Genomic DNA, 25,925 nt, shown 5'->3' on the forward strand with positions numbered 1-25,925 from the left:
CTCATTTCAAAACTTGCCCCCCCACCCACTAGCCCATCCTGATGGCACCTCACATGAGGGAGGCTATCTCTGGCTGTCCCTCCCAAAAGTTCATCCCCACTGACTCCCAGCAGCCCTACCAGACAGAGTGGAACTGCCCTTTTGTGTGTCCAAGGCTCTATTACAAGAGCCGAAAGTCTTGACTGCCTATTGTGGAGTGGCTGGTGGGTGCAAACTGCTGACCTTGCGGATCCCACTATTCAGGAGAAGAGTCTAGTTTCCCTCGTGTGACCTGTAGTGCAGTGTCATGCTAGCTTAACCACAGCCCTTGATTGTGTGCTGAGCTGTGTCAGTCTGTAAGAGCGCCCTTTCTCCCGCTTCCTCTTAGACACGGATGGGGATGAAGAATACAAGCTTGAGAGCAGCTGGTCAATGGGTGCCATGTTGGGTCAGCTGGGTCAATGGGTGCCATGTACTGGCAAAGTTGCCCAGCTGCCAGGTGGGTGCGTGTTGACTCACAGCTGCTGCTGATCAGCCAGCACTGCCTGGCACGACTGCTGTAAGATGCGGGGAGAAAGGCAGAGAGACAGCATGGGCCCATTTCTCTGGCTTATGAGCAGCAACTTGTGGCCGAGGGCGGAAAGCAGAGCCTCTGGGGCCAATGATGGGAAGTGGTGAACTCTGGCCAACCAGATAATTCTCATTTTCTAAGGTTTGGAAAAGATTTCTGGCCTTGTGCTAGACTTCCTTTGATTAAATGAGATAATGTATGTAAAGCCTTTGGCACATGGTAAGTGGCCAATAACTGGCACTGTTGGAATCAGATAATTATAGGAATAATGATCTTATCGAGTGCTATAATAATAGGGCAACAACATAGAGCATTCATTATTTACTATCTGTAGCAATGATACAAATAATAGTCTCATAGTCATCAGAGAGACTGACAGCTTGTCGGGTTTGTGTGTGTTTGTGTGCGCGCATGCGCACGCGCACAGTAGAACTCATCCACCTGGTGGTAAAGTCTTTGATCATTGGCACATTGTGATACCTGACTTTCAGTTGGTGTTATTATTAATTATTATTTGTCAGTTCTCTAGTCTCTGATGGTAATCAAACCTACTTCCACAAAGTGGATTCCAACTCACAGTGACCCTATAGTGCATAGTACATCTGTTCTGTAGGGTTTCTGGGGCTGGAGATATTTTCTGGGAGCAGAAAGCCTCATCTTTCTTCCTCAGAGCCTCTGGGGGGTCCCGCCTGCTGACCTTTTGCTTACCAGCCCCACGTGGAACCCACTGCCCCACCAAGGCTCAGCTGATGATACTGTTACTTTTAAATGTCGTATCGAGTCACGATTTCCTTAGCATGCAGTTCAGCAGTTCAGTCCTATTAAGATGGGTTGTGCAGTCATCCCCACCATCAACGTTGGAACATTTTCCTCCTTCTGTGTCCAGACAATTTTAAATCCAGTTGCTGCCCTCATAGACCCACCTGTCCCAATTCCCTCTACAGAAAAACACACAAAACAAAGACAAAAAAGATGAAAGGACCCAGCCACAGTGACCAAATGAAACAACCAAAATCCACAACTGAGAAGAAATCAGATAAAATGTAAAAGCTTAAAGAACTTCAAAACGGGTCAGAAGGGAGATCGAATGACAAGGTGTTACATTCCAGCCTAACTCCAGCGTCCAAATCCGCCTTACAATGTTCTTTGTTCACCTTCTGAGACTCTGATCAGTGGGAATCCACTGACATCTATAGCATTATGAAAACTGGATGTTTAGAATTTAGGCTTGTGTACCTTTCCCTTCTCAGGGTTTGGATTTTATGATGTATAATCCTTGGATCATACCATCTGGTAGACTCCTTCCATGTGGACTTAGCTGACTCCTCAATTAGATGTCAGCTAGTTCGAGACGGACCTTTAAAGCCCCAGAGCTACCATTTGTCTGAAACATAAGCACCATCTGATGTTCACCACACTTTCCTCCAGCACTCATATCTTCAGTGTTTCCTTCATGACGGCATGGACCGACCAGGGCCATGTCACAAAAATGAACTGTCCTTATATCAGGGGGGATATCTGAAAGTCTGTTTATGCATCTATGTCTTTGGTTCACTTTGACGACATCAGTATCATTTTATTGGAGTATATCATAATTCATCCCCTTGGGGCATAAGGTAATTTTATTGATATTAACATTGTTTTAGTCAATGGAACAGAATTTAAAACACTGTTGAGAAAGGACATTTATGCATGTGCGATGCATCTTATGAGACTACACTGCATGAATTGTTAACTTGTACAGCTTTGAAATGTAGGAGGCTGGACATGATGGTTGCAGATATTGAAACCTTTCAGTAAGCCTCATGTGCAAGGGCAGAGCCATGCCTGGGAGACTAACACATGCCACAAGAAAGCTGAGAAAGCAAGAAAAGAGCAAATATATGTTGGTCCCCTTAAAACCAAGAAGTTCGAACCAAACCAAAGCTCAGCAGCCATAGATCTCTAAGCATGGGATAGCAACGATCCCCCTCTCTCGTTCGAGTATTTCAGTCTTGAGTTCAAAGGAGTATTTCAAACACTGGACTAAGTCTCGTATTCCAGTTGTCTATCACATGTCTACACAGACATGCATATAGCTAGCATGTTTCTAAGGAAGCGGTGGCTGTTACATAATCTGTCAACTTGAGAAAGGGTAAGCGTCAATCAGGCATAGCCAATGAGGCCTCTGTGTGGGCATGGCCTTCTCCTGAGGATTCTGGGAACTCCTGTCTTCCTCCCTGGAGGCAGGACACAGAGAATCTCTGCTTGACTCTCCCTGTAAGACATTCCTGTTGACAAGCCACATGGAGCTATGCTGATGGCAGCCAGAGCCTTAGGGTTGGAGGAGCCAAGTGGAGACCCACCTCAGCGCTGAGATGCTTCCACCGCCACTGGACCTACAAGACTTTCCACCCACTGGCCTGTGATCTTCCTGCACTCAGTGTCAGTGCATATGTTGTGTGAGTCTGAAGAGGAATTTACAGACTGGTATCGGACATATGGCTGATATTGAACTTACGGACTTGATCTGGACTGGGCTGGGATGTGTTCTTAATCTACAACTGCTCTTTTATATAAAGCTCTTTCCTATACACATATGAGTGTCTGTGCCTTTGTTTGTCTAGTCCACCCGGACCAACACAGAAGTCATTTCATGGTGATCCTCAGAGTTTCCCCATCCAGGACTGGGCCTCGAAGGCCCCAGGCCAGTGTGCGATGAGGTTGTAGGCAGGTCTTAGGTGTGTGGGACACGCTCTACTTATGAACTGAGCAGACCCTCTGAGGGCACCCACCACACACATCAGAATCCAGAGTCATCCTCCCTGACCCCAGGGACACCCCCCCCCCAAGAGAGGAGGGGGCCTCCGATCCTTTGCGTAATGGAAAGTTCTCTTTTCTTTGAGTAGGAGAACGCCCAGGTCATCAAAGAAGTCGAAGTGGATAAGGTGTCGGCGTTGTCCAAAGCCCAGGTGGAGGCCATCAAACAGCTGTGGCGGGACCCCGGGATCCAGGAGTGCTATGACCGACGGAGGGAGTACCAGCTGTCGGACTCCACCAAATAGTGAGTACCGAGCCACAGGCACGGGGTGGCTGGGCGCTGGGAGACCCCCGGACGCCGCTTCAAAGGGGGGCACTCAGGACAGGACGGCAGAGAAGCAGCACCATCTCCTGTTTGCTCTGCGGCAACTCCGTGCACCACAGAGCTAATAAACGCTGCCTGGTCGCTGCCTGGTCCTGCCATCCGATGATTGGTGGCACATCAGACACAGTTTTGCTGTATTTTGCAGGCTTTTATTGGCTAATTTTTTGGAAGTAGACCATGAGGCTTTTCTTGCTACCCCATCTTAGTCTGCAAGTTCTGTTGAAACCGGTTCAGCATCACGACCACATACGGGCTCCCAGTGACAGGGAGTGGCAGCTGTGTACATGGAGCGTTGGATGGGAATCGAGCCTAGTTTCTCCACACGTGACTTTCTAACCCCCTCCCACCAACCCATGGATCCCCAGACAACCCGTGTCCTCCATCATTGGTTTCTAAGACTGCTGTGTTGTGGGGCTCAGCCCAGTTTGGTTTCTCATCATTAGAATGACCCCAGTTGGGTTGCTAAAAGGGCACTGGCTCCTGGCATCCCCCTCTCACCACCCCAGCTCTCTGCCTCTCTGATGTCCTGATCAGACCAACCTCCTCTGCCCTCCCCCCACAAAAACCACTGCCATCCACTCAATTCTGACTCGGGGATCCTCTGTAGGACAGGGGAGACCTGCCCCTGGGGGTTTCTGAGACCTGCCCCTGAGGAGTAGAAAGCCTATTCCTTCGCCTCATCTTTCCCCCGCAGAGCAGCTGGTGGCTTTTAACTGCCAGCTTTGGTTTAGCAGCCGGGGGATGTATGTGACCCCCCCATGCCAAGACAGAAGGCCCATTTGTCCTGAAGTCAGACTTCAGAAACGGTCCTGTCAGTTGTTGATCGGGGGCTGCCCTCTAGTGGGCACCACAAAGGAAGCATAGAAAGTTAGTCCCGCCACCAGTGAGTGCTTCATTTATATGCTGTCCTCTTTTATTATCTCCCGCCTTTGTTTCGGTTATTGACTGCCTGCGAAGGCCTGTGGTGGTACTCTTCCCAACTCCTGGCAGCCTTTCGTATGATGGGCTGAGACACTGCCTGGCCTTCCACCAGAGTCCTGCTTGGCTGAGCACCAGACCCTTGTGACCCATCCGGCCCTCCCTGGCTGAGCTGCCAGCGTTTGCTAGCTAAGTTCATCGTAGGCTAGACATCCTGCTAAAACCTGCTCACCGTGGAAGCAGCAGGGGAACCTCCACTGGCACCCTCCAACCAGACTCACTGCCGCCGAGTCGCTGCTGACTCAGAGCAACCCTGTGAGTTTCCGGGATGGAAACTCTTTACAGGAGTAAAAAGCTCCATGGTTTTCCGAGGAGTGGCTGGTGATTTTGAACTGCTGCCCTTTCTGTTAGCAGTCCGACACATCACCACTGTGCTCCCACAGGCAGATGTTAAGCCCAAGTTTCCTGCATCGAAGGAGAATTCTGTTCGGCGACTTTGGTAGCAATTGTACAATATTGCCTGATGTGATCGAAGAATGGAATGACATGATCTATGTATTAAATTCCAACTACTACTACAAAAAGGTGAATTCTGCATTACGGATGCGCCTTTGCCAGCCTGCACACGACGTCTGGATGCATGAAGCCCTAGTGTTCCACCACGAACATGTTACCTTAAAAAGCGGTAGTTTGCTCAGCTTGCAAACCGCCCCACATAATTTCATTGTCTTAGGCATTTCCTGAGGCACTACTTTGAATCTCAGTTCTGCCTTGATGAGCCTCTTTATGAAGCTCAGCCCTGGCTCCCTTCTGCCTGTAACCATCTGTCTTCTGGGGGCTCCAGGCCTATCCCTACCCTTAAGCCAGCCCTCTGAGCTGGCTTTGGACAGTGGCTCACCCCTGCACAAAGCAGGAGACCAAAGACCAAACTGGAAATATTACTTCCTGCTGTTTCAGGGCCTTTCTTTGGCCCTTGTCCCAGACAGAGTGTTTGATGGCGTAGATCCTGGTTGGCTGAGCCAAACAAACTACAGTAACATTTAATTGCTAGAGCAGGACAAGGAAATAGACCCTGATAAGGTGCTAGGTCAGTACAGAAAAGAGATGGAAGGCAGTGTCCCCAGGATCCTTTAAGCGCCTGGGGAGCCTGGGGCATCTCAAAGTCAGATGAGGCACTTCTCCCTGTGCTGCCTTCCCTGGATGCAGTGCACTGCAATGTGCTTTTGGGAAGGGCCTGGGGACTGGCTGGGGCTTTTGATGTGGACCCACTTGCAAAGTACCTACCAGGACGATGTGTAGGATTCCATGCCTTGAAAATCAGGCCATCAATTTTTGAGGGATGGTTGTTTTTTGTTGTGGTTGTTGTTTTTGAGATTGCATTAGTCTGGGTACTTTTAGAGAAACAAATCTACAGAATATCATGTATAAGAGAGAGTTTTATATAGAGGTAAGTGCACATCAAGAAAACATCCCAACCAAGTGCTGCCCAAACCCACAAGTCCACCATTAACGCATAGGTCCGACACCAATCCACAAAGTCCTCCTCCATCTCACAAAACATATGCAATGATGCTGTCTGCAGGGAGGAAAGCCGAGTCAGTGAATGTGTAAGCATCTCAGCATTGGCAGGGATCCCCACATGGCTGCTCCAGCACCCAGGGCTGCACCAGGGTAGGTCCATGTGACTTCTCCTGGGGGGTGTCTTGCAGGAAGGGAGCCTTGTCAGTTGAAGCAGGGCACTGGCTAAGGCAGCTGCACCCTCGTCCGACCATCAGAAAGCAAGAGACCCAAGAACTAGAAAAACGAGGCTCACCAAGCCATTTATCTCTCTACCCTTCAATTAACCCCACATGTGTTTATCGGTCAGGTTGGCACAATAAACTAAGTATATCAGAGATTTTTTTAAAAATTAGGATTGACACATATATCAAATCATTCCATATTTCAGTCACATCCAACAGAATTGTATATGTGTTACCACAATCAGTTTGCAGGCATTCTATTTCTATATGGACCCCTTTATGTCATCACCCTGCCACCTCCTCTGTACCCCCTCCCCCAAAAACCCTTACATCACTTGCTGACTCTATAGGTCCAGCAGTCCTGGGTTTTGTACACCAAACAACAACAACAACAAAAATTACTGCAACTTCAAGAGGGTGACCCCCGATGACATACTATTTCTGAGATACCCGAGACTCCTGAGCTATGTACAATCAAAACCAAAACAGTACAACCCCCCAATACATAAGATGTTGGAAACCTGATGAGGTCTTGTGTGTATCCTAGGGGGAATCTGCTGACAAGGTTTAACTCAGGCGTCCTCAAACTACGGCCCACGGGCCACATGCGGTCCGCCGAGGACAATCATCCAGCCCGCCGGGTGTTTTTGCCCATTTTGGTTTTTTTTACTTCAAAATAAGATATGTGCAGTGTGCATACAATTTTGTTTGTAGTTTTTTTTTAAACTATAATCCGGCCTTCCAATGGTCTGAGGGACAGTGAATTGGCCCCCTGTTTAAAAAAAGCCTAACTGTTCAAGTCAGGGTTCTGCCTTTGACCTTCTGTACTCAGCTCACCGACACGTTCAGTTTAGTGACCTCCTTCCTTCTGTCCCTCAATTGTGGGTGCCGGGAGTTCACCCGAGGTTTATTTTCTGTATAGTTGCACCCACAGCCTTCTGCAAACCAGATTCTCAGACTTTAAGTTCTGTATTAATCTCTCCTTCTACTTCAGTTTAAATGCTTCACAACGCTTCAGCGTCTGATGACGGTGTTCTTCTCCCATGGGGGCTTAGTTGACATCTCACTCAAATGGCTGCTGTTTGGAGACAAGCCTTTAAACCCCCAGACACTATTTTATCTGATAGCCGGGCACCATCTAATTTCTTCACCACATTTTGCTAAAGCACCGGTCTCTGTGTTTCCTTCCTGGGGACGAGTATGATGTAAGAACTAACTGTTCTTAAGTTGGAGCTGAGACATAGTATGAGCCCCAAACCTGGATCTATGTTTGTCTGTTTGTACTTTCAATTTGCTCTTACTTGGGAATTAACTCAAAGGTCATGTCACTGCATCATTTAACCACATCAAGCAGAACTGTACCATTGCTTCCACAGTCACGTCCCAAACATCCTATTTCTTCCTGGAAAGCATCTCCCGTTTATCCCCCGCCTCCCCCGCACTCTTCCTCAATCCCCTTGTTCTACTTGATATCCCTATAGGTTCATCAATCCTGGGTTTCATTTACTGAAAAACAGAAAAATGTACTCTACAACTTCAAGAGGGCAATCCACCATTCCATAGCACCTCTGAGATATGCCCTGATATGAACAAAACCCAACACCTCAGAATGATCATCACAGGCTGCTCAGACTAATACAGATCTTAATACAACACAGAGGGCATCCATGTAGCAAGACCTTATTTGTCGGCCTGCCAACAGCTCTCCAACATTGGCACAGCTGTCTTCTACTCCCTCAGACACCCCGTATTTTCCAGTGTAAGCCCTCACGTCCTAGGTGAGTGTGGTACTGTGTTGTTGTTGTTGGTGTGATAGTAAAGGTATCAACATCAACACCTGAGGGAAGGCACAAGTGCTTCCAGTCTGGTCAGTTCAGAAGACTGGACAATTGTCCACCTGTGCAACTTTTTTTCTGCCCCACATCTGCCTACCACCCCAGTGGTTCCCCATTTCCCACCACCCCAAGGGCACCCCTGTGCCCACCAACCCAGGAGTCCCCACTGCCCACCAACCTAGAGGCACCCCTCTGCCCTCCATTCCTGGGGCTCCCCTGTGCCCACCAACCCAGGGACCCCTGACTTCCTACCACCCCAGGGGCCCCCACTGCCCACCACCATAGGGACTCCCCACAGTCCTCTCAAGAATCTCCAAAAAGATCAGGATAGAGAACCCAGAAATGAAAGCATTCGCATACAGACAACTGGTTTTCGACAAAGGCCCAAAAGCATGACATGGGAAGCAGATGCCCTCTTCAGTAAATGGTGCTGGAAAAATTGGATATCCACCTGCAGAAGAATGAACCAATACCCATATCTCACCCCATGCACACAAACAAACTCAAGGTGGATCAAAGCCCTCAATGTAAAACTCAAAGCTATCTGGATCATTGATGAGAAAATGGGGACAATTCTAAGTGCCCTCATGCAGCGCATCCCCAGGATAGTAGAGATGAGGAAGGGAACACATTCCGTGAGGACAACATAGATGGCCAGTTAAAAATAAAGCACTCGTGTACACAGAAGGACTTCATTCAGTGAGTAAAAAGGGAGCCCACGCATTATCGTCACAACCAGGTAGTTGCTACTGACATCTAGTGGACAGAGTGGATACAGGCCAGAGATGCTGCTAAACAGCTTAGAAAGTTACCAGTCCCTGCACATGAAAGCTGTGTGTTCCCAATGCCACGCTGCTGAGGTGAGAAACCCTGGTCTAGATGACTCAACGCTCTGCAAGACACCTTGTGTCAGTCCAGGTAGACTAGAGAGACAAATCCAGGGAAGCAGTCATGTGTATAGGAAAGAGGCTTATGTGCAAGAGCAATTGAATATTGAGAAAACATCCCAGCCCAGTCCAGATCAACTCCGTAAGTCCAATACTGGCCCATATGTCCGATACCAAGCTATAAAGTCCTCCGCAGACTCAGGAAACACATGCAATGATGCCGAATACAGTAAGATCACAGCCCAGTGGCTAGGAAGTCTTTTGGATCCAGTGGTGTAAGCATCTTAGCACTGATCAGGATCTCCACGTGGCTTCTCCAGCTCAGGGCACTAGTTCCAGGTGTCTTGTGGACTGCAGTGTCTCCCAGGAAGTGAGCAGAGAGAGAGTGTGTCTCCTGCCTCCAAGGAAGAAATACAGGAGTTCCCAGAATCCTCAGGAGAAGGCCATGCCCACAGAGGCCTTGTTGGTTATATTCTGATTGACAGGCTAGACTCCACCCCTACACTTTTAATCCTAAACTTGACACCAGATTATGTAACTGCCACACACCCCTAAAGGCTCGGAATAGGAAGACATGGGTTGAATCTAAAGACATACTCAGTAAATAGAGGTTTATGTGAAAGTTCCAAGTGGCTTTGCTTCCACTTCAAGGAGCCCTGGTGGGATGTATAGTGATTACGTGTTGGGCCGCATGATTGGCAATTCAAAACCACCAGCCGCTCCGAGGGAGAAAGACTCTGCTTTCTACTCCCATAAACAGTTACAGGCTCAGAAACCCACAGGGACTCGGTGGCAGTGAGTTTGAGTTCTATCTACTTCAAGTCAATGGCTCCCAATTTCCAATTCCAATGAGCTCCTTCTGCAAAGCAATGTAAATGTCGAAGAGATAGGCAAGTTGGAGTCAGAGAATGGGAAATGGAAGAGGGAGCCTTCCTAAGTGAAGGAAGGATTTTTAAAAATTATTTTATTGGAAGTTCTTACAGATATTATAACAATCCGTAATTCAATTAGATCAAACATCATGGTATAATTGCTGCCTCCGTCATTTTCTTTTTTTTTTTTTTGCCTCCGTCATTTTCAAAACATTTTCTTTTTTCTTGAACTCTGTGATATCAGCTCCTCTTTATCCCCTCTCTCTCCCACCTTACCTCCTAGGAACCTTTATTTATTTATTGCTGTATTTTATACCATACAATGTATCCATTCACCTACAATTCTGTTATTCATTCGCCTCCAGTGGCTTTATGCAGTCAATCATTGTTATCTTTACCCCCTACCCCACCTCTCTTCCCATACCCTCAGAGGATCACTGTTTCTGAAGGGTTTATCTATCTTGGATTTCATGCATCGAACAATCTTAATTATACAAATGAATGTACATAGGTAAAACAAGATTAAGGAGATAAAACCAAGAACATAATAATAAAGGGAAGAAATATTAAAGAACCAGAGGATAGTTATGTGTTTCATCAGTACTATACTGCTCCCTGGATATGTCATCCCTTCCGAATGGCCCTTCTGTGAGGGACTGTCCAATTATCTTAGAGGTGGGTTTGGGTCTCCACCTTGTCTATGCTCCTTCACGTCAATTTGATTGCTTGATTTTGAGCAAGAAATCCTGTCGACACCTCATGATCACACAGGCTGGTGTACTTCTTCAATGTGGACTTTGTTGCTTCCCTGCTTGATGGCCACTTGTTTAACTACGAGTCTTTAAGACCCCACACACTATATCACCTAATAGCTGGGCACCATCAGCTTTTTTCACCATATTTGCTTATGCGCCTATTTTGACTCTTGAGTATCTTACATTGCCACATTATTAGAGCAAACCGTTCTTGTACTGAGGTAAGATTTAAGTAGAGATCCAAAGTCCATCTGCTTCCTTATTGTATTTATATATATATAGAGAAAGAAATACACCCATCTGTATATATTTACATTTATGTATATCTATATCTACATTCACGCGTGCACGCGTGCGCACACACACACACACACACACACACACACACACATAACTTTCTTGTTCTTTACTCTTTTACTTTTTTCTTTCCTCCTGCCCCAGTATCATGATTACCCAGTGTTCACCTCTCAGTAATTGCTCTGAGATACATTTCAATTGATCAAACACGACAAGGAATGCTACATCCTCCTCAATGTCAATTTTAGATCCTTTTCTATTCCCCTGTCCCTGTTGCCCCACCGCTCCCCTCCTCCTGACTCCTCCTCTCCCATGCTCCCCCAGAACCATCGGTCCTGCTGCCGTCTCCTTGGGATTGCGTATCCTGCCTATCTTATACTAGATCGGCACAGAAAGAGAAAAGGGGGAAAGAGAGAGAGACCATTCAAATTGTTGCAAGTCTAACTGTTGTCCTGAACCAATAGTAGAGGGGCTCTTACAGCTCTTGCAACAATCCATACATCAATTGTATCAAGCACATTTGTACATTTGTTGCCGTCATCATTTTCAAAACTCTTTCTTTCTGCTTGAGCCCTTGGTATTAGCTCCTCTTTTGTCCCTCCCTCCCGCACCCTTGCACCCTTATGGATCCCTGATAAATTATAAATTATTATTTTCATATCTTACACCATCCACTGTCTCCCTTCACCCACGTTTCTGTTGTTTGTCCCCTTTGGGGGGGGCATGTCATCTGTCGATCATTGTAGTTGTTTCCCCATTTTTCCTCATTCTCCCCCACCTTCCACTTACCCTTATGGTATCACTACTCCCATTATGTGCCTGAGGGGTTTAGCTGACCTGGATTCGGTGTGCCTAGAGCTCTTATTTGTACCAGTGTACATGCTCTGGTCCAGTTGGGTTGGTAAGGCAGAACTGAGATTGTGATAGTGGGAGGGCGGAAGCATTAAAGAACTAGAGGGATGCTGTGTGTTCCTTCTGTGCTATGCTGTACCCTGGCTGACTCGTCCCTTCTTTCTGACCCTTCTGTAGGGGAATGTCCAATTATCTACAGATGGCCTTTGAGTCTCCATTCTGATCCCCATCATTTGCATTGATATATTTCTTTATTTTGGGGCTTCTGATAACTGATCCTGTTGTGTGCTTCTTCCATGTGGGCTTGTTGCTTCTCTGCTACATGGCCACTTGTTTACCTTCAAGCCTTTAAGACTTTAGGTGCTATATCTTTATAACTGGCACCATCAGCTTTCTTCACCACAATTGCTTATGCACCCGCTTTGTCTTCAGCAGTTGTGTTGGGAAGGCGAGCATCACAGAATGCCAGGTTATTAGAAAAACATGTTCTTGCATTGAGGGAGTGCATGAGGACAGACCCAGTGCCTGTCTGCTACCACAATACTTAACATTTAAATATATCCATATACCTATAACCCTGTTAATATATTAGTATATTTTCATATGTGCATGCCTATACTTATACCTCTATAAATGTCTTTTGCCTCCTAGTTCTTTCCTCTATTCCTTATTACTTTTCTTCTGTCCCACTATCATGTTCAACCTTCAGTAAGCTGTACTCTCTCTCGGCTACATTGCACTTCATCAAACCCCACCAGACATTCTATGCCCTCCTCGCCATTGATTTTAGATCTTATTGTTTCCTTGGAGTTTGTTGGCTCCCTGCTCCCTTTTTCTCACCTCCTCCTCTCTCAAGTCTGTCACCCACCCACCCCCCATGAGCCATCAGCCTGCTATTTTCTCCTCAGGATTGGTTATCCTGCCTATCTTATATGGATAGACATGAGAAAAAGAAGAAAGAAGAAAAGAAACAAGAAAAAAAGAAAGAAAGCCTATAAATAGTTCCAGGTCTGTCTGTTGACCCTTCTGAATTTTCCAGTTGGATCTGGTAAAGTGCCATGCCCTGCCCACTGATTCCGAGATCTATTTTTAGTATTCCTCAAGGACGTCATTGCTTTGCTCCCCTTGCTGTTCTGTTGCGCACTCTTTGTGTTTTGCTCGTGTGTGTGTGTGTGTGTGTGTGTGTGTGTGTGTGTGTGTGTAAGGGGGATTTCAGACCAGGCACAATACCCGCACTGTATCTCCAGTGTTGTCACCTGTAACACTGTGGGCCAGTGGGTCCAGTCCCACAGTCCTCTCTGTGCACTGGCTGCTCCGAGCAGGAATGTCATCCTCAAGGCTCGGTGGGTCAGGATGTGGTGTTTCTCTCTCTCTCTCTCTCTCTCTCTCTCTCTCTCTCTCTCTCTCTCTCTCTCTCTCTCTCACCGGGCTATATCTTCAGTGCTGTCCTCTGTAGTTCATTCTTCTGTTCTTCTGGGGAGGGGTCAACGTAGCTGTAGCTGGGACTGAGGCCAGCCCTGCAGTCTTCTCTGTTAGTTCACTACTTCATGCCGGTATGTTGCTCCCGAGGCTTGGCGCCCCAGATTGATGTCTGGTTCCTTTCTCACGTTCCTGTGGAGACACGAACAATACCCTCTCCATTGTGGGATAGTGCTCTGTTCCCACTATCCATGTCCCTATGTCCTCCTTTTCCCCCAACCTCCCTTTAAGCCTACTTTTTAGTTGGCTGCCACATGCGTCCCTGGGTTGTGTCCATCCCCTGCCAGAGTGCCTGGACCTTGCCCTGGGGATTTATGCCTTTGGTGGCTTTCCCCCTGTGCCCTTGTGCTTTTTAAGGTTACCTCTGTGGACTCATGTTGTACTTGGCTTACTTTGCTTAGCATAATTTCCTCCAACTCTTCCCATGCAATGATGTGCTTCATGCATTCATCACTGCTTTTTAGGGCTGCATAGTACTCCATTGGATGTATATACCAGAGTTTTTAAATCTGTTCTTCAGATTTTGGAAATCTAGGCTGTTTCCAATTGTTTGCAATTGTGAACTGGGCTGCCATGAACAATGGAGTACAGATGTGCGGTCATGGTCTGTTTCTCACTTCTTCTAGGTACATGTCCAGTAGAGGGGCAGGGGGAGAGCCCCCTTTTTTCAGGGATCCGTATCTCAGGACCCACTCACCTAATAGGACTTAGACCCTTTGGTCCTCAGCTTTGGTGTTCAAGGGACATGCTTTCTACAAGGCCCCATTGCTCTTCCTGCAGTCAAGGATGGAGCGGTCTTGTTCCCCACCCCACTGCACCTTTAGACTTTCAGTGTGGCCCCCTGGTGAGTATTCCCCAGCCAGTTCAGATGAGGTGCTAAGAGCTTCCCCCCCACCCCAGACAGAAGCCTACAATCAAGATTCCTCAGGGCCTTTGTGGTTTGCTCCCATTGCTGGTCTGTTGCACTCCCCTCTTGGTTTGCCCCACGTGGGCGGGTCAGACCGGCCGTACTCTGAACTGTATCTTTAGGGCTGTCTTCTGTAATGCTGTCATCTAGGAAGGGGACATCATGTCTCAGGCTGGGGCCAGCCCTGCAGTCTCTCTGTGAACAGCTGCTCCGAGCAGGAATGTCGCCCTCAAGTTTTGGTGCTTTGGAATGAGGTCTGCTCTCTCTCTCTCTCTCCCTTTCCTGTGGAGATATTTTACGCTGGTGTGAGTCTGCTTAACAGATGAAGTGAGGAGAGGTTATTTTCTGGAAGCTTCTTTCACCTCAGCCAAGTGACAGCAGCAGCAGCAGAAGGAAACCAGTGCCATGCAGTCTGACCCCAGTGCCCTGTGGCAGAGCCGTAGGACTGCGCTTCAGGGGGTTTTCAATGGCTGTGTTTGGGAGAAGTAGTTCTCCAGACCTTTCTTCTGAGGTGCCTCTGGGTGGAGTCGAACCTCCAACCTTGATGTTAGCAGCTGACCATGGTAACTATTTGTACCACACAGGGACTCCTGCCTCAGCAACACGGTTTGCATTTTTTCTCTTTCACCATCTCAGCCCTCTGTGGCCGACTGTCCCAGACAACGCCCCCCAAGCTGTGCCCCGTTCACTAGAACGCCAGCAGTAGCTGGCCTCCTTTGTGAGGGCAGCTTTGCGGTCACGTATTCTTAGCTTAGACATTGTCAGTGGTCTCCCACTGACACTTTTGTGTGGCATCTCCAAATTGGCCTGGCAAACTTTTCTAGACATTCGTTTTCCACCAGAACTTTTGTACTCAGTGCATCAGTTGAGTCAGCCAGCTCTGCTCTCCGTGAATACCCAGCCCCTCCTTTCATTCCCCCCCCCTCCCCAGACTCCTGGCCTTTGTTTCCGTTCTGTCCCTAGCCTGCAGAGCCCATCGTACAACTTGACCTCCAGAAATCATCGGATTTCGTCAAGTCTCATTTCAAATGTTATGTGCTCCCTGTGGCACTCCTACTGACCACCCTGGAGCTGGGATGCTCCACTCTATACCCTGCCCACATGCCAGCATGGTCACGTAGGGCCCTGGAGTGCACAAGGCCCAGGGGCTATTATAACTCCACCCTCCTCTTCTTCATTCACAGGAGAGACTAGAAAGCAAATGCACGGGAGAAAACCCACTCTCTTTGGTATTTCTAACATATGCACCTTCCTCACAGGGAATCCCATCCCTGGAGGCTGTCACTGTGGTTAAATCTTGGGCTGCTAAGCACAAGGTTACCAGTTCAAATCTACCAGCTGCTCTTCAGAAGAAAGATAAGGTGGTCTGCTCCTGTAAACATTTATCATCTTGGAAACCTTACTAAGGAGTTCTGCTCTGACCCAGAGCAGCTCTGTGAATCAACTAGATGACAGTGGGTTTAGTACAATTACAAGTAAATCACTTTTTTAAAGTTTTGCTTTATTGTGGGATATATACATATATTATTTGCCAATTTAATGTTTTTTTACACATGTAATTCAATGACTCTGGTTATTTCCAGCAGATTATGTAATATCATTCCAATCCATTTCTATATTTTCCCACCTCATTAGCAGAAAGAAGCTTAGTGCTCCATAAGCTAAGTCCCCCAACCCCCTTTTTGCCACCCCTGGTAACCATGTGCAAATGCCTGCTTCAGACATGTGGGATCCCATACATTTGTCCCTTCATGAGCGGCTTCTTTCACTCCTGGGACGGTATAAGAGTTACGAATTGGGCTGCTAACCACAAGTTCAGCAGTTCAACCCTCCCCAGACACTCTGCAGGAGAAGGACGAGACTTTCTGCTCCTATAAAGATTAACGCCCTCAGACATCCTAGAAGCAGTTCTTTGTCCTGTAGGGTCCCTAGCCAGACACGGTTCGATGACAGTAACTGCTATAGTTTGGGCTTGCTTTCACTCCGAATGTTTTCTAAGTTCATTCACGTGTCATCAAGACTTCACGACTGCTCCTGGCCAAGGGGCCTTTCACTAGGAGCCCTGGTGACTCAATGATTAAGTGCTTGGAAGTGAACTGAAAGATCGTGACTGGGGCCCACCAGTCACTGGGTGGTAGCAGCTGGCTTCGGTGAAGATGCCGCCCTGGGAAGCCCTAAGGGGAAGATGTGACTTGGATTGCACTCAAGAGCACAAGGGGTGTGGGCACTATTTTATGTGTGTGGATAAACCACCTCTGCTGATGGGCACAGTGTTGCACTGACTATTCGTGTGCTCATGTTTGTTTGTGTTCCTGCTTTTGCTTCTTTGTGGGCATATGCGTAGGACTGGAACTCCGGAAGCACACAGTAGTTGTGTGAGAAAGCACGTTCGGGACACCTGGCAAACATAAATGGACAACAGTGTGGTGTTGCAGTGAAGACGTGTGGGTGAAATGTGTATGGGCATGAGGTAGCCCATGTTCAAAGCCTATCAACCAGCTTGTGCGTTTACATGCAGCCCCTAACTGGAGTCTGAGCCCGGCAAGAGCAGGAAGTCTGCCTGCCTTGCTCACTGCTGCTTTCTCATCATCTAGAGCAGGGTTTTATCAATAAAGTTTTATTGGAACACAGCCAGACCCATTCGTCTTTGCATTGTCTGCGACTGCTTTTAAACTACCCCGGTAAAGCTGAGCCATCACATCCGAGACTGTAAGTGGCCCGGATGTTGAGTATGATTTACGCGCTGGCCCTTCCCAGAAAACATTTGCTGGCCTGTGCTTTAGAAAATACTGGTTTGATGATGTCGCTTGCCTCTCCATTTCCTGCTGTTTTTCTTTCTATACAAAACAATCGAACCTCTCTGATTCTTGGTCTTAGAAAAGAAGGTCGGTGGTAACTATTTTCAGGGTAGTTTAAGGGAGTGAAATTGCATGCAAAAAGCCCGAACCAAACTCAGTGCCACTGAGTCAGTTCTGACTCGTAGCTAGCCTATAGGGTGGAGTATGACTGCCCCTGTGGGTTTCCAAGACTAGAGTTGTTTACAGGAGCAGACGGTCTCATCTATCTCCTGCAGAATAGCTGGTGGCTTTGAACGGCTAACCTCGCAGTTAGCTGCCCATTGTGCAACCCACCAGCGACCACAGCTTTAAGTGTGTGTAAAGTGACTGGTAGATGCTCAGAACTGGGTGGAATTATGATTATGCTCACTGAGGAAGTAGCATGAGTGTCATGCCTGACCTTCTTCATGCTCAGTAAGGAGCCGAGAATCCCTGACTCTGGTTTGCACAAGGCGGAGGCCAAGCTCGCCTCTACGCTCCAAGTTCCTTTTTCCCACACCTACACCAACTGTCCTCCTTCTAGCACGCTGCTCCTCTGGTGAGTGAAACTCCTTGCAGTGGCTCCACAGAACTCACAGATAATACTCATGACTATGAGTTCTACTAAAGCGGCTCACTTGTTACAAGTCAGGATCAGCAACCTTAAGGATACAGTTCTTTTGTCTGCAGTGTAGCTTCTCAGCCATATGTGCAGGCACACCTCTCTCTGGTCCTCAGCCCTGTGGCTCCTTGGGCCCTGCCCTGAGAGACACGTGCTATAAAGCTTTAGTGCTTCAAAAAAAGGCACTCCAGCCTCAAGCCAGCCTCCTTCCCAAAGGCACAGCTGTACTCCATGTCTCACGGTCCACGACTCTAGTCTGCACTGCCCTCTCTGTCTCACAGTCTTGCCCCTGTGCCTCTGCTCTGTCTCATTGCCTTGGTGCCGTTCCTTGGCCATGTCACCCAGAACTCTGACTACCTTCACTTCGGGCTCCTCCTTGGTGGGTGTGAGATTCTCTGTGCCTCATTCTGAGATTGTTTCCGGCAAAGGGAACACTGCCTGAGTTAGAGGAGAATCCTCTACTTGCTTCCACCCAGTCATTTCATGGCGGTTACGAAGACTGTAGCTAGAAGAGCCAGGCCAAGTCATGTCCCTGCACAGCACTCACCTCCTGTTAGTGGCTAGTTACTCATTTCTTTCTCTCATTCTTAAACTAGTATGAGTTTCTGGAAGGCAGGTGCTGCGTGTGCCTGTGTCTAACTCAGTCCCTTTTCACACGAAAATAGAGATATGAGCCACTAGTAATGTCTGCTGGTTTGACCACTGATCCACCCATCAGAAGAATATTCGTTGAGTGGCTGCATTATGCTGGGCACTGTGGGGTGAGTTGCACGTGTGGAGATCCACGCCAGCACTGAGATGCTACCACTGCCACTGATCTAGAAGACTTTCCATTCACTGGGCTGTGGTCTTCCTTGATTCTGTATCATTGCATGTGTTGAATGACTCTGAAGAGGAATTTATAGGCTGGTCTTGGACATATTGGCTAATACCAGACTTATGGACTTGATCTGGACTGGGCTGGGATGCTTTCTTGATGTACAATTATTCTTGATATAAAGCTCTTTCTTTTACACATGAGTGTCTATGAATTTGTTTTTCTAGTCCACCCAGATGAACACATTACGGTCCCTTGGAAGTGGGGTGCTAGAGAAACGTGAACATGGCGAGTGGATACTTGTTTGGCTCTCCCTCATGGTAGTTCTCGTCTTTGGCTAGCCAGAGCTCAGGTATATCCATGCCACTTACTGGGCTGTTTTCTGGAAAGAATATGGAAGTTAAACTTTTGATCATTTTTGTTTGGTTGTTGTCTTTGGTTATTCCTGTTTGAAATTGCAAAATGAACGTGATGAATGTATATTTTGAGCTCAGGGGTTGAAATCACTGCTTCAACTTCTAGAGACCAGGCTGCTTTGTGAAAATGGCTGGCAGGTCAACATGGCTGACAGGAGGCCTGGCCCTGGCTTGAGGAAATGCAGCCAGAGGCATAAGGAAATATTTTGTATCAATGGAAATGTTTAGCTAAGGATTACGATAAATTAGATGAGGATTGAACTTAGACTATTTTAAGAATTGAGTTTAGGATCTGATTCTACTTTGTTTATACTGATTCCGTCTGCTTATTATTGTCGATATAATGATTAATGGAAATTATTACCGGGAAGTATGAAAATAGAGAACTGTAAGCCCACTTGCCTTCAGCCAATAAAATTCGATCTTTAAATGGGTTTAGGACATGCCAGCAAAGAAGGCTCTGAAAAGAAAAGTCCCATCCAGTGTTTTGCATGCTCAGGACATTCAAAGGTGGAGAGACTTGCCTAGGGGCTGTCGACAGATTGAAGGGGAAAAAAGGAACTCTTTGGATTTTTGAATTTTGAGCTAGTGGTTTATTCCAGAAGCTGAAAAAAATATTTTTGAGCCATTGAAAGTACTATCGCGCTAGAGCTGAACATTAAAGAGAGCCTGTGGGCAGGCTGAAATGCTTGCTAGGTGACCATCTGGGTCCACTTGTTGAGTGGAAGTGGGGAAATGTAACAATAAAGGGGCAGGTTGATTCTGGCCACTGAGACCCAGGGACCTGGTTCACAGGGGAGAAAATGACAGTGGGTTGCCCGGTCTGAAGTTCATGACCTAGCACAAGGGACTAGTGTTGTTGAGAATTTGTGATGGGGCCCTGGTGAGGTGGTTCACATTGAGTTGACCAGAACCTGACCAGCTGGAAAGATTTCTGAGCCTGTGAACTGGTGTATATTGCTACTGACTTTATGGATGGCCCTCCATGACAGAAAGGGGAGGCATTCAGAAACTCAGAGGCACTTCTGCCCTGGCCTGCAGGGTCACTCTGAGTCGGCATCCACCGATGGCAGTGGGTTTGGCTTTGGTTCTTGCCTGTTTTTACGCAGATCATCTTGGAAATACTAGCTCATCGAGCACAAACATCACAGAACAAAATCCAGATCACGGGGTTCTCTCTGAGGGGCAGGGAGGGAAAGGGACAACAGGGAAGAAAAGCTGTCCTTTCCAGCCCGCCATCTCCCTCATGGGTCACACAGGTTGCTATTTCCAGGTTTAGAATCGAGGGAGGTAGGGATGAGCTGCAGATTTCCCAGAAGCCTCAGGACTGTGCTGGTCTGTATTCTTTTCAGAGCAGCCAAAACTAGGGTGGTGGGACCTTGCCCAGAGCTGACTCTTCAGAGAGGACCTGGACATAGTGAATCAACGTAGCATGGAGGGAGGGTGTCCTTGTGGCTGGGGCTGACACCTTTCCCTTCTCTTTCTGTGACCCAGTTACCTGACTGACATTGATAGAATCGCCATGCCATCCTTTGTGCCAACGCAGCAGGACGTGCTTCGAGTCCGAGTGCCTACGACTGGCATCATCGAGTACCCCTTTGACTTGGAGAACATCATCTTTCGGTAAAGCCATCTCCCCAGCATAGCCTGTGCGGCCAGGCTGTGTCTCCCCAGCTTGGCAGTTCCTAAATGCGGTTGGTCTTTCCCCTGAAATTGCTTTAACCATTTTCTAAAATTTTATGGTGGTAAAATATATTTAACATTTGCCATTTTAAAATGTACAATTTGCCGATCCTAAAACATTGACCATGTTGTGCAACTATTCTGAACTGCATATTTGAGTCACTTTTGTTTCTCAGATCGAGTCAGGTGTCTGAGAGGAGGAAGGAGGATGGCTCCTTGACTCACGCCATGTAGGACGGAGGGTCTCAAGTCCTAGAATGGCGGGAACTCACATTTCCATAACCCTTGGAAGAGTCTCCTCACGTGTGTATAGAATAATAAGTTCTACTCTGTCCCAGAGGGCCCCTGGGAGCCAGCATCAACTCCATGGCCAGGGTGATGTGTTTTCCCTAAAAGAAAATTTTTTTTCAAGACTAACAGTCCATCTTCCTTCTCCTTCTTTCTCCAAGATTTGTCCTCTTAAGCAAAATGAGACAACAGCAAAAACTGGATACAGATGTGCATATTAAGATCATGTAAGATTATAATCTTACCTGACCCTTGACCTTTGAACCACATGGGTCTGAACCGCGTGGGCCCAGGCCCAGCTTGATTCGGACTTTTTGCTATGGCAGTGAGCTCAGGTGGCGTCTCACTAATTGTCTGTCCAGAGCATCTCTTGAGACCGCTCAGAGGTGGGTGAACACGTGCACTTCCAAATATGAGACTGCAGACCTCAAAGTAGGCTGCCCCCACTTCCCTGACTCCTGGTGGCAGTGATGATCACCCACCCTCTTCTACTTGAGCAATGAGTCCAGGCCTGGTCTGAATGCCCTGCTAGACATCAAGTGCAACTCACAAACTGTGGGATGGAGGAGAGCCCTCTGGTGCAGCCTCTTGATTACCCGTGTCAGGAGCCATCGTGCCCACCTCCCCCGACTCACTCACCTGTCTATCTGATACACTAGACCGGTAAGCTTGTCACCTCTGGGTTGCAAACCTCTGAAATCCTTCCAAAGAACTGAGTTGTCATAGTCGATCCCAACTCATGGATGACCCCTCCCTCCCCCTCCCCGGTGTCAGAGCAGGAACTGTGTTCCATGGGGTTCTCCATGACGGTATTTTTGGAAGTAGTGTAACAGGCCTTTTCCCCTAGGCATCTCTGGGTGGATTTGAACTTCAGCCCTGTGAACCACCCACGGTATTCCATCTTTCCAGAACCGCAGAGAATAGCTGTGGGGTTTCCTGTTGAACAGAATGGTACCCCAAGTCTGCAGTGCTGTAGGAAGAGGGGAGGCACTGCCTCATGACGAAAAGGCTTATCCTTGGAAGCACGTGCAGGCCCTGGGCCAGGAGAAAGCCCGAGGGCCTGTGAGGCCTCTTGGCTCTCTGCTCCTCTTGTGCTTGGTGTCCTGGATCCCATGGTGATTGGAGCAAAACACCAAGGATGTTGTGTGCTCTGCCTGGACTGCTTCCCAGCCAGTCTCTCCACAGGCCCTTCCCACGGCCATTTGCATTCTGTGGCTCTTTACTAGGAAATACCCAGGGACTCCCCATTGCTTAAAGCAGGGCCCCTCGGGTGTTTGGATCGCAACGCAGGCTCCCTTCTTCACTCTTATTTATGACCGAGGCCCTCACTTCCATGGACGAATGAGCCACAGCTTCACTTCCCCATTGTCACCTGTCCCGACTTTGGAGTGATCACCTGTGTTTCTATTCACCAGGATGGTGGACGTTGGTGGCCAGCGATCTGAAAGACGGAAATGGATCCACTGCTTTGAAAGTGTCACTTCCATCATTTTCTTGGTTGCTCTGAGTGAATATGACCAGGTCCTGGCTGAGTGTGACAATGAGGTAGGGTTTGCGGACAGTCCAGGGTGCTGTAACAGCGGGAGGTTTCTATCTGCAGCCTCCAGGAGACCACGCAGTGATGGCAACTGAGGCCAGTCCTTGGTTAAGTAGTCTTGCTAGTCAAAGCGTAAGTATTTGAGCTAGCAGCGTAGGCATCACCTCGGCATCTGGTTATAATTGAAAACCTGCTTAATCAACCCAGAGCTCCAGAAGCAGACTCCTGTTAAGCTTTTATTATTATTTAAAGCATTTTATTGGGGACTCATACAACTCCTATCACAATCCATACATACATCCATTGTGTAAAGCACACTTGTACATTCATTACCCTCACCATTCTCAAATCACTTGCTCTCCACATAAGCCCCTGGCATCAGCTCATTTTCCCCCCTCCCTCCCCACGGCCCCTCCCTCATGAACCCTTGATAATTTATAAATTATTTATTTTGTCCTATCTTACACTGTCCGACATCTCCCTTTACCCACTTTTCTGTTTTCCGTCCCCCAGGGAGGGGGTTACATGTAGATCTTTATACTTGGCTCCCCTTCTCTACCCCTCCCACCCTCCACCCTCCAGGTATCGCTACACTCACCACCGGTCCTAAAGGGATTATCTGTCCTGGATTACCTGTTTCCTGTTCCTATCTGTACCAGTGTATATCCTCTGGTCTAGCCAGATTTATAAGGTAGAATTGGGATCATGATAATGATAGTGGGTGGGGAGGAAGCATTTAGGAACCAGAGGAAAAGTTGAATGTTTCATCGTTGCTACACTGTACCCTGACTGGCTTGTCTTCTCCCCCTGACCCTTCCATAAGATGTCCAGTTGCCTACAGATGGCCTTTGGGTCCACACTCCACACTCCACAATGATAGGATTTATTGTTCTGATGATGCCTGATACCTGATCCCTTAGAAACCTTGTGATCGCACAGGCTGGTGTGCTTCTTCCATGTGGGCTTTGTTGCTTTTCAGCTAGATGGCTGCTTATTTACCTTCAAGCTTTTAATACCCCAGATGCTTTATCTTTTGATAGCCAAGCTCCATCAGCTTTCTTCACCACATTTGCTTATACACCTGCTTTGTCTTCAGTGATCGTGTCCAGGAAGGTGAGCATCATGGAATGCCAGTTTAATAGAGCAAAATATTATTGCCTTGAGGGAGTACTTGGGATAGGCCCAATGTTCATCTGCTACCTTAATGCTAAACCTATACATATATGCACATAAATCTATTTCCCTATCCTTATATATATATTTACATATGTACATGCCTTTATTTAGACCTCTATAAATGCCCTTTGCCTCCTAGCTCTTTCCTCTATTTCTACTTTCCTCTTGTCCCATCATCATGCTCAGCCTTCATTTGGGTTTCAGTAATTCCGCTCAGTTACATTACCCTTGATCAAGCCCTACCAGGCCTCCTATACCCTTCTCACCACCGATTTGGATCATTTGTTGTTCCCTTGTCCCTGGGTTTGTTAACACCACTTCCTTACTCCCACCTCCCCATCTCCCATGTCCCCCTGGAACAGTCGGTCCCGTTTTCTCCTCCAGATTGTTTATCTAGCCTATCTTATTTAGACAGACCTGCAGAGACAATAACATGCACAAAAACAAGACAGAGCAAAACCAAGCAACAAAATCAAAACAACAAAAAGCCAATGACAAAAACAAAACAACAACAAAAAGAAAAGCTTATAGTTAATTCAAGGACTGTTTGCTGGCCTTTATGAGTGTTTTCCAGTCGAGTCTGATGGGGTGCCAAGACCTGGCCCCAAAGTCTATTTTTGGTATTTCCTGGGGACTTCGTTGTTCTGCTCCCTTGCTGTTCTGTTGCAGACCCTTAGTGTTTTGCCTTGGTGTGATGGGATGAGATAGGGCTCAATTCCCACACTGTCTCCAGTGTTTTCCCCTGTAGGGCTATGGGTCAGTGAGGGATGTCATGTCTCATAGTGGGGCCGGCCAAATGGTCTTCTCTATGGATTGGCTGCTCTGAGCAGGGATATCGTCCTTAAGGCTTGGTGGGCCAGGATGTGCTCCACTTTCTCTTCCTCCCACTTCATTTGCTCCCATGTGCTCTTATCAGACATGTCCCTCTCCCTGAGCTGCAGATTCAGTGCTGTCCTCTGAAATAAATTCTTCGTGGGGGAGCCTGTTAAGCTTCTTAACAAGATCCCAGAAAGTTCAAATACACAGTCAAGTTGGAGGATCAGTGGCTTGGAACCCTGGGCCTCAAACTTGGATGCACCCTGGAATTCCTGGGGAATTTCAAATAAAAAGGTACTGGGCCTGGGTGAGAAAGACAGGACTTTCTACTCTTGTAAAGAGTTAGTTACAGTCCTGGAAACCTGCAGGGGCTGTTATACTGTCACATAGGGTTGCGAGGAATCCCCATTGACTTGATGGCAGTGGGCCAGGTTTGGGGCAGTGAGGGTCCAATCCAAAGGGTTTTGATTTAATTAGAAGTAGAAACAAAGCCAGACATTCATCTGCATATAAGAACAAGGTTTATATACAACAGCAATTGAATATTGAGAAAATGTCCCAGCTCAGTCCAGATCAAGTCCAGTATTAGCCCATATGTCTGATACCAATCTATAAAGTCCTCTTCAGACTCACGAAATACATGCAATGATACCGACTGCAAGAGGATCAGAGACCGGTAGGTTGGAAGTCTTTTGGACACAGTGGCATTGTAAGCATCTCAGTGCTGACAGAGGTCTCCATGTGGCTTCTGCAGTTCCCAGGGTTGCATCAGATAAGTTCATGTGGCTTCCCATTAGGGATGTCTCCCAGGAAGTGAGGAGAGTCTCTCCTGCCTCCAAGGAGGAAATCCAGGAGTTCCCACAATTCTTAGGAGAAGGCCATGCACACACAGAGGCCTCATTGGCTATGATCCAATTGACAGACTAGACTCAACCTTTTCACTCTTAATCCTCTCAAATTGACACCAGAGTATGTAACTCCCACATAGGTGTGACCTGGCCATGAGAATTTTCAGATGTTCCCTCAAACCAAAGCCAAACCCACTGTCCTCAAGTCCATCCCTACACCTGTGGAAACCCTTCATAAGGTTTCCAAGACTTAATTGCCTTTCTCTCAGAGTGGCTGGAGGGTCTAAATAGCTGACCTGACAATCGTCTCACCCTCAGTGCCATCAGGTGATTCTAATGTGCTGCGAAGTTGGAAAACAGCTTCAAAGAAGTAACTGTCACCCCTGGCTGCCTGAGGGAATCCATTCCAACCAAGATCCAGACTCACTGCCAGCAAGTCAATGCTGACTCTTAGCAACCTTATAGGACAGGGTAGAACTGCCTTTGTGAGTTCTTGAGATTGTAACTCTTCACGGGGGCAGAAAGCCCCATCCTTCTTCCACAGAGCTGGTGGTGGTTTCAAACTGCTGACCTTCAGGTTAGCAGTACAACGTGTAACCCCAATGCCACCAGGGATCTTTGGAATTCCCAGGGACCTTTTAATTAATATCATGTAGATCCACACAGGAGGTTCGAACTTACTGGTTTG

The 25,925-nt window shown here is 47.5% G+C and overlaps 1 protein-coding gene across 1 annotated transcript in view; it reads left to right on the plus strand.

The window, feature by feature from the left end:
- GNA14 (G protein subunit alpha 14) overlaps window positions 1-25,925 on the plus strand; it is a 243,691-nt gene that overhangs the window by 212,372 nt on the left and 5,394 nt on the right. The window contains exons 3-5 of the mRNA XM_075560516.1: window positions 3,439-3,593; window positions 20,384-20,512; window positions 22,276-22,405. Of these exons, the coding sequence (XP_075416631.1) occupies window positions 3,439-3,593; window positions 20,384-20,512; window positions 22,276-22,405 (414 nt within the window). The remainder of the gene's footprint in view (window positions 1-3,438; window positions 3,594-20,383; window positions 20,513-22,275; window positions 22,406-25,925) is intronic.

Source organism: Tenrec ecaudatus, chromosome 10, assembly GCF_050624435.1.
Source record: "Tenrec ecaudatus isolate mTenEca1 chromosome 10, mTenEca1.hap1, whole genome shotgun sequence".
Classification (NCBI taxonomy): domain Eukaryota; kingdom Metazoa; phylum Chordata; class Mammalia; order Afrosoricida; family Tenrecidae; genus Tenrec; species Tenrec ecaudatus.